Source organism: Chenopodium quinoa, unplaced genomic scaffold (genome assembly GCF_001683475.1).
Source record: "Chenopodium quinoa cultivar QQ74 unplaced genomic scaffold, ASM168347v1, whole genome shotgun sequence".
Taxonomy (NCBI): Eukaryota; Viridiplantae; Streptophyta; class Magnoliopsida; order Caryophyllales; family Amaranthaceae; genus Chenopodium; species Chenopodium quinoa.
In genome coordinates, this window is record NW_018743574.1 from 6,791,317 (window position 1) to 6,800,566 (window position 9,250).

At 44.8% G+C, this 9,250-nt stretch overlaps 1 protein-coding gene across 1 annotated transcript; it reads right to left on the reverse strand.

The window, feature by feature from the left end:
• LOC110682387 (CAR1 transcription factor-like) lies at window positions 1–2,319 on the reverse strand. Its single transcript, XM_021858719.1, has one exon. It carries the CDS (start codon window positions 1,543–1,545, stop codon window positions 355–357), a length of 1,191 nt encoding a protein of 396 aa, XP_021714411.1. The 5' UTR covers window positions 1,546–2,319; the 3' UTR covers window positions 1–354.
• Window positions 2,320–9,250: the final 6,931 nt, after the last annotated feature.

The window sequence follows — 9,250 nt, forward strand, 5'->3', positions numbered from 1 at the left end:
AGGCGCCTAGTTTAGAAGAATGTATGTGGTCAGTGGTATGCCAATATTGCCAAATCGCAACTAAGATTTGCAAATATACCTAGTCGTTTTATATAGACTTCATCATTCCCACCTTAACATGAGCTCCTGATATGATTACTAATCACACATTTCAAATTAAAGACAAAATTATACAACCAAAAGAAATTACTGTTATTAAAAAAGTTAACTCCATTGTACATCGATCTCCTGTTTACAAAATAAAATATAAAAACATGGCAAAAGAATTAAATTTAAAAAAAAAAAAAAAATTGGCATGCGTAAATAAACCTCGTGGAAGAATCTAAATTTCTTGAATTAGAGTTTTCCTAAAACTTAAGAATTACTCGTATTAAGGATGCTTGCATGGGAAAGATTCTTTAGCCATTCAAATGTACGATGTTCATGATGATGATGATGTGACGTGACTTTCTTTTCTTGTCGGATTTGGTTGTTTCTTCTCTGTTGTTGCTGCTGTTGTTGTTGCTGTTGTTGTAGCAGATGATGTTTCTTTTGTGCTGAATTCTTGTCTTCATTTAAAACTTGGCCTTTTCCAAACTTGTTACTACCAAAATAACCACTCTTAACAACGGTATTATACTTTGGTGTGGTGGGAATTGGTTCTATTACCCCAATTGTGCATTTGCAGCTCTTAAAGAATCCACCGTTATTGATTTCATGTAACTGACTCTTCCTCCTTTGCATCTCCGACACGAATTCGCACGACTTTCGAGGACGGTCGTTGTTATTGTTGCCGGCTCTATTGCTACTGCTACTACTACTGCTACCCGTACTGTTATTACGAGGAATTGTGAATGTCTTACCAAAATTGTTTGTACGGTGGTGACATAGCTTGAGATCTTGTAGCTCAATCTCTGGGGTACGAACTAGTCCTAGCTTTAAGACGTCCCACATTTTCGATTTTTTCCCTATGGGTGAGGCTGTGTAGGCTGAAAAACGCGGACCCGTGCCCAAAATTTGAGGTTTTGGGCTCGGGTACGAGTGGAATTGATTTTGAACAACCTTATTAGACGATTTTGATACCAAAGGAACAGTTTTGGCACTGATTGTCGTGTTATTAGAACAACTACTACTACCACTACTACTAGTAGCAGAGTAATGACTTCTAATACTACTACTTCTACTACTACTGCACCTAGACCCAAACGTTCTACGGTCCATAGACTCGGACCTAGACACACTCCGCAACCCGGACATCGAAATGACCGAGTTGCGGTAAGGCAGCATCAAGCCACCCGAGAACACCTCATCAGCTGCACACATTTCGCCTTCTGGTGCTGTACTTGACCCGACAAGAGAACCGGAACCAAAATCGAAATCAAATTCCAAATCATCCTCTTCATTCTTGTTCTCTTCATCTTTTACTCCACCACCATCATCTTGATTCCCAGTACTACTACAGATTGGAAGATCAGACAGCGATAACGCTTCTTCCAATTCTCTTTCCTCTTCATTACAATCATGATCTTCGTAATTTCGATTTTCCAAACTTTGGTTTGATGACATGTTTTCAATTTCTATAAAAAGAAAGGAAAATTTATAGGGAGGATAGAAGAAACTTTTATAGGGGTGATAGAATATTGGAAGATAATTTCAGTGAAACATTCTTTTTTCTAGAAGAATGACGAAAATAATCAGAGGCAAATGTGCCGGCCACTAATAGAGCCAGGAATTTGAATGCGTATATATATTGGTATAACAGATTTGATTTGAATTATTTGAAAAGAAATAAAGTTGGACACGTGTATAAAAGGTATGGGGGACAATATTAGTGATTGTGGTTTACCAAGTAAAGACAATATTTTTTTGGTTAGTAACGGATCAAGTATATCTCTTTCACAGGAATGATGTTTTTAAGGGAGAAAAAAGATCACTTTAGTGTCGTAATTTTGCTTACTAGTTGTATTGCATAGATTACGCACTAAAGTCAAACCGAATTCCATGCATAATCTATATCTATATTTAGTATTTAAAAAAGAAAACCAAAAACACATATGTCATCATTCTATTACACTTTCCTATCATCTTCTTCAACTCAATGTGCCACATGTCGTTTTATATTTTTTATTTTTAATTATACAATTCTTCTTAACTCTTTCATTAAACACTTTATCTTCATCTTCCCTCTTTAATTCAACCTTTTTATTTTCTCTCTTTGATTTTAGTTCCTCCATCTTCTTTCTATTAAGTCTCATTTTAAATTAAATTCCCAAAATTTTTATTTCTTTAATTATGTTTTCAGTTACATATTACACTCATAATTATTTATTGGTATTTCCTCACTCATCTCTCAATGCAATTTTCCATGAACAAGTCGTGCATTGCACGGGCCAGAAGGCTAGTTAAAATCTAAATCATCTAGCAAACTCGAATAACTATTATTAGAGTATTGATCAGATTGTTTAAGGGCCTTGCGCAACCAAACAACTTGATTATGCAACTTGCATATAAATTCGATTGTACTATGTAGCATTCATTAATATCTTTATATGGCGGTTTACAGATCGATGTCATCGTCTTTTTAAAAATTATACGAGTAACTTTTAATAGTGGTTTAAAATGTGTATACCTAATGTATCATACTTGGTGTTATAAAAAAATTGTACTCTAGGTAACATTTTTGTGAATTATTGTTGTTCAACCAGTCAACCACATGGGGACATTTTGAGAGTATTATGCAATTGCATGTCAATGTAAAAGATCCATCATTAACTTATCCATAGTCTCGATAAAAATTAAAAAAAAATTAAGAGTAACACTGTCAACTTGATTAATTGCATTCTATTGTAAGTTTGTTTTTTCGTATGATTCACAAGGTCATTACAAATTAGTAGATGATTCACAAGGTCATTACAAATTAGTAGATGAGGTATTTAAATATTTAACTTTTCTTGTATACAAGCCCTTCATCTTTGCCTTATCAGATTTACACTCTGTAATAAAGAATATCTTCACAAAATTACACCCTTGCATGCATAGATTAAAAGATCATACTATTTAATGGTAGTTAGAATATTTCTATGTTAGATAATAAAAATACCCTAACCCCCAATATAAATATAAAAAAAAAAAAAAAAAAAGATGACATCTGTTTGGGTCCAATTTAGTCAAAATTGGGCCTAAGCACTAAATGATCCAATTAAAAGCCCAAGGTCAAGGTTCAACTCTCCAATTGCACAAAAGTCAAAAGTCAGCCTACAAAGCATGCCAATTGGGCTAAGGCCCAACCTCACCATGTATGATGAGGTATAAAAGCCATCATATTGACACATTCATACATTCACGTTCAGATTCATATGCTCATTCTTGCATTCAGAAATATTCCACAAAAGCCTCAAGCTACAAACTCTCTTGCATAGTGTCTTCCTTAGATACATTGTACTGACTTTAGCATCGGAGGGGCCTTCCTCGGAAACACCCCCGAGGCTAGTTTACGTGTGTTCACTGCGCAGGAAACCTTCGGCCCAACACAACTTGGACCGAATCCAGTCTTCTCCATTTCAGCGGACCTTCGGCAAGGTCCCATTGTTTTCAACCGAAACAATTTGGCGTCGTCTGTGGGGAAGACTTTCAAAAATCTTTAAGCCAAATTCCTAACCAAGATCATCTTGCAATTATCTTAGCAGCCATGGCTAAGAACCGCAAGAGCAAAAGCCTCCGTCAAGAAGCGGGCGAAAAGCCTAAAACCCCTACACCATCGCCCTCGCCGGACCGGAACTCTCCCAAGGGTGCCGGCTCGGGGGGAGGATCATACAAGGAGGATTCCCTATCTCCTGTAATGCATGACTCTCAATATAGGCCGGACCACTCTCGGTCTAGCAGGGGTCAGTCTGATCATAGGACGTATTCAGTGTCCCAAAGCCAACCATCGGCTGCACGGCCTCATTCCCACACTCGGCCGAGGACCCCTTTGACGGGGCCCAGTTCGGAAGAGGTGGCAAGAGCGCTGGCAGTACTCATGGAGGCAATGAGGGCACAGAATATGCCACCGCCTCGTGATCGAACTCCTCCGCATACCCGGCATCAGCGGAGGAAGTTAGACCATGACGGTGGGAAGCTTCCTTCCTTCCGGGAACTGGAAGAGTGGGAGGAGGATTCTTGGAAAAATGAAAAACAGAGGAAAAAGAACCCTCAAGTATTTAAAGGATCCTCATCCTCAAGACCAGAAGCGCATAAGAGCAGCAGCTCAGCTTCTCGGCCAGAATCTACTCGCCGAGAACCTGAGACTGTTCGCAGAAGCGTCCTTGACCGACTCGGTGGCCAGGAACCGAGCGTGCGTAGTCGCCTCTCGTTCCCTGCAGCCGAGGCCCAGACTTCCCAGCCAGGGACGAAAACCACTCCTACCTCTCTAAGAGGGCGGAGCGCGGTCCCTTCGGCCAGGAACAAGGGCAAGGCCGTTATGCTACCCGCTAGTTCACCATTCGAGCAATGGATACTGGAAGAGCGCGTACCCACGGTTAAAATACCGTCGCATATCACATATGACGGGACCACGGATCCGAAGGACCACGTGGCCTCGTATGAGACTCATATGCATCTTTGCCCCAGATCCGAGGCGACTTGGTGCAAATATTTCCCAACCACTCTCAAGGGGGTCGCGCAAGCGTGGATCTCCAAGGGAGTAAGGCAAGGCTCCATAACAGGTTGGGATGATCTGTCCTCCAAGTTCAGGAGCAAGTTTTCCACGGCAAACCGCCGAGAGAAGACTACCGCAGAGCTCATGAGTCTGCAACAGGGGGAAACCGAAAGCCTCCGAGACTACCTGACCCGTTTCAGTAACGAGTCATCAAGCGTCTCCCAGCTGGACCAGGGGTTAGCTGTTTTTGCAATGCAGAATGGCCTTCAGCCAGGAAAATTCCTAGACTTCATGGTCATGCATACCCCGCAGACCTTGGAGGAAGCTCTTAGTGCTTCGGATAAGTTCATCCGAGCCGAAGAATGGAATAAAGCAAAAACCCAACCTCAATCCGGGGGAGGGAAACAGAGGCAAATACCCTTGTCTGAAGGCCAAGGCCATAAGGCAAAGGGAAAATCAAAGGCTCCGGAGCCATCTTTGGCCAATGACCTAAAGAAGGACAGGTTTGCCTCATACACAGGCAGATACGAGTCCTACACTCCGCTCTCTCTTCCACGCGCCAAAATTTACAGTGTGACGAAGGAGGAGCAGAGTTACCGAAAGCCGAGACCACTCCCAGAGTGGTATCAGCGAAAAAATAAAAATCAGTGGTGTGAGTTCCACGAGTCTTCGGGCCACAACACTGAGGAGTGTATCCAGCTGAAGGACCAGATAGAGGACATGGTCCGGAAGGGATACTTAAAAAAATACATCGCGGATCACCGCGAGAAAAAAGAATCCGAGAGGCCAGCAAAGGACCCTCGGCAGGACCTTGATTTCCCCCGGAAAAACAGTAAAAAACCGGAGGGGAAATTCCCTCCGATCAATGTTATCTCGGGAGGAATATACTCTCGGAGGGAGCACAAGCGTCACCTTAGAGCTTTGACTCACCAGGTGAACAACGCTGACATTCAATCTCCCCAGTCGCCGGTGCCGAACATGACGTTCACAGCCGCCGACTGCCGGGGGATTACGTTCCCTCACGAGGATCCGTTGGTGATCATCGCCACGGTGGCCAACCACGACGTCAGTAAGGTCCTTGTTGACGGTGGCAGCGGAGCAAACATTCTGTTCCGAAAGGCCTACAATCAAATTAAGCTGAAGCCCAAGCACCTTACGCCGGTACCCTATCCGGTATCCGGGTTCAATGGGGCTTCAACTTATCCAGATGGGAAGGTGACACTTCCTGTCACCATCGGTTGCGATGAGGCAGCCCGGAACGTCATGATTAAGTTTTTGGTCATCGACGCTCCTTCAGTGTACAACGTGATTTTGGGGAGACCCATAATTCACGAGATCCAAGGGGTCGTCTCAACTTATCATCAGCTGATGATTTACGTCTCAGACGCCGGCTTCCCCGAAAGGATACAGGGCAACCAAAAGGACGCCCGAAGGTGCAACTACCTCAAGCCATCCAGTAGTCGCCCAGATGACGACAAGGATGAGGAGGAGAAAGAAAAAGAAAGAGAGCCAAGCACAAAAAAGCCGAAAGGCCTAAGTGCTTCGGCCCAAGGATCCGTGCCCAGAGAAAAAGGTCCCGAAAGGGAAAAGGTTGACTCTTCAGCTGAGCCGCAAGACTCAGAGAGCAAGCCGAAGAACACAAAGACTGGGACACCTGCTGACATTGGCAGCAGACCAGATTCTGAAGAGTCCAGTCCATCGGCAATGGACATGGACCAACAGACTGAAACAGTTGAGTTGGCCGAAGGAGATGCTGAGAAATGTGTAACAATCGGGATGGACCTTGATCCTAACACCCGTTGTGAACTTATTCAGCTCCTTCGGGATAACAGAGATGTGTTTGCTTTCTCGGCAGCTGATATGCCCGGGATAAGTTCAGACCTCATCTCCCATAAGCTTAATGTTGACCCAACGTGTCGACCAGTTAAGCAAAAGAAGCGGAATTACTCCGCCAATAAGAACCGAGACATCGCAGCCGAAGTCAAAAAATTATTGGAGGCAGGGTTCATTGAACCTTGCCAATATCCGGAATGGCTGGCAAATGTGGTGATGGTTCAGAAGCCCAATGGTACCTGGAGGATGTGCGTTGACTTCACGGACCTAAATAAGGCTTGTCCAAAGGATTTCTATCCCTTGCCGAGAATCGATCAGCTAGTCGATTCGACAAGTGGCCATGCCTTGCTTAGTTTCATGGACGCATTCTCGGGGTATCATCAGATCTTTATGCACCCCGACGATCGAGCCAAGACAGCATTCGTCACGAACGCTGGGGTGTATAATTACAAAATGATGCCCTTCGGATTGAAAAATGCGGGGGCAACCTATCAAAGGCTGGTGGATCAAGTTTTCGCCGATCAAAAGGGCCGAAACATGGAAGTCTATGTTGACGATTCGATCGTCAAAAGCAGAAAACTAGAGGACCATGTAAAGGACCTGGCTGAAACTTTCGCCACCTTGAGAAAGCATCAAATGAAGCTGAATCCGAAGAAGTGTGTCTTCGGCGTGAAGTCAGGGAAATTCCTGGGTTTCATGGTCAGCAAAAGGGGGATTGATGCCAATCCCTCTAAAGTCAAAGCGGCGCTCGACCTTCCTGAGCCGAAAACGAAGCGGGATGTTCAGCGGCTCACCGGAAGAATGGCAGCCCTCTCGAGGTTCATTTCCAGAGCTTCGGATAAGGGGTTACCCTTCTTCAAAGCCCTGAAACTCCCGAAAACTAAAGAGCTTGTTTGGGAGGAAGAGCAAAAAGATGCCTTTCAACAGCTTCGGGAGCATCTGGCTCAACTCCCAACGCTGGCTAGCCCAGCTGAAGGAGAAACTCTATACCTGTATGTGGCCGTTAGCCCGGCCACCATCAGCGCAGTATTGCTGAGGGAAGAGAGTAAGAGTCAACAACCGATCTATTTCGTCAGTCATACACTGACAGATGCCGAGACCCGCTATCCTCTACTCGAGAAAGTTGCTTTCGCGGTAGTAGTAGCTGCTCGGAAGCTGAGGCCCTATTTTGATTGCCATCAGATAGTGGTCTTAATTGATCAGCCGTTGGAAAAAGTTCTCGGCAAGGTTGAAAAATCCGGTAGGCTAGCCAAGTGGGCTTTTGAGCTCACCGAATTCAGCATCAGCTACCGTCCGAGGGCTGCCATTAAGGCTCAAGCCCTGGCGGATTTCTTGGCCGAATGCTCATACCAAGAAGTGCTGGACAGTGAAAAGAAAGTCTGGACCGTGTTTACGGATGGGTCTTCCACCGAAAACGGTTCGGGGGCAGGAGTAGTGATAACTTCTCCCGAAGGCAAATCCTTTGAGTATGCACTAAAATTTTCTTTTAAGGCCTCGAACAATGAAGCCGAATATGAGGCAGCAATCGCCGGCCTACAATTATGCATCTCCTTGGAAGCCGATCATGTCTGCTTAAAAACAGACTCCCAGCTAGTTGCATATCAGATCAGTGGCAGCTATGAGGCCAAAGAGCCCTCCATGATAGCTTATCTTGCCAAGATCAAATCAGTCATTGCAGAGCTGAAAACTTTTGAGGTTCAGCTGATCCCAAGGGGTCAGAATACTCAAGCCGATGCACTCTCCAAACTTGCTAGTTCATCTTTTACCGAGCTGAACAGGTCTGTATATGTAGAAGTGCGTCGAGAGAGAAGTGTCGACGAAGCACCTGAAGTGTGCTGCGCTGACCCAGAGCCTAGTTGGATGGAACCCATCTTAGCTTTCAAGCTTCGGGGAGAAACTCCTGAGGATAAAGCTTTGGCCTCCAAAATGAAGAGAACCAGCTCTAGGTTCATTGTCTTCAGGGGGAACTTCTGAAAAAGTCCTTCTCAGCCCCATTGCTGAAATGCGTGGGACCAACAGATGCAGATTATATCCTACGGGAGATTCACCTCGGCATCTGTGGGAACCACATTGGGGGAAGAACCTTAGCCCACAAGGCATTGAGGGCCGGATATTACTGGCCCACCATGATCGCAGATGCTAAGGAGCTGGTTCGGAAATGCGAAAAATGTCAAAAATATGCTCCAGTTATCCATCAGCCAGCAAGGGATCTTCAGCTGATCCTTAATCCACTCCCGTTTGCCCAATGGGGACTGGATATATTGGGACCATTTCCAGAGGCTGTGTACCAGAAAAAATGGCTGATAGTTGGTGTCGACTACTTCAGTAAATGGATCGAGGCCGAAGCAGCCTCGAACATTACAGAGCAAACTGTCAGAAAATTTATCTGGCAGAATATCATCACTCGCTTTGGCATCCCGAGAGTATTTGTCTTCGATCATGGGAGGCAATTTGACAACTTACCGTTGAAGCGATATACAGATCAGTTCGGCATAAAACTGGCATATTCAGCAGTATGCCACCCGCAGAGTAACGGACAAGCCGAAGCAGCAAATAAACAGATCTTAAGTGCCCTCAAGAAGAGGGTGGAAGATCAAAAGTCCAAATGGCTAGAGGAGCTCCCTGGAACCCTTTGGTCCCTTCGGACAACTGAAAAAGAGGCAACGGGCCACTCACCTTTTGAACTGGTGTATGGTGCCGAAGCCGTCCTTCCAGTGGAAATTGGCTCGGAGAGCCTTCGAGTGCACCATTTCTCGGGTGAGAATGAGCGACTGATGAGGGAATCTCTCGATTTCCTCGACG

Excerpts from the sequence above, each read along its gene's own strand:
- LOC110682387 (XM_021858719.1), bottom strand. The coding sequence starts at position 1,545 with ATGTCATCAAACCAAAGTTTGGAAAATCGAAATTACGAAGATCATGAT.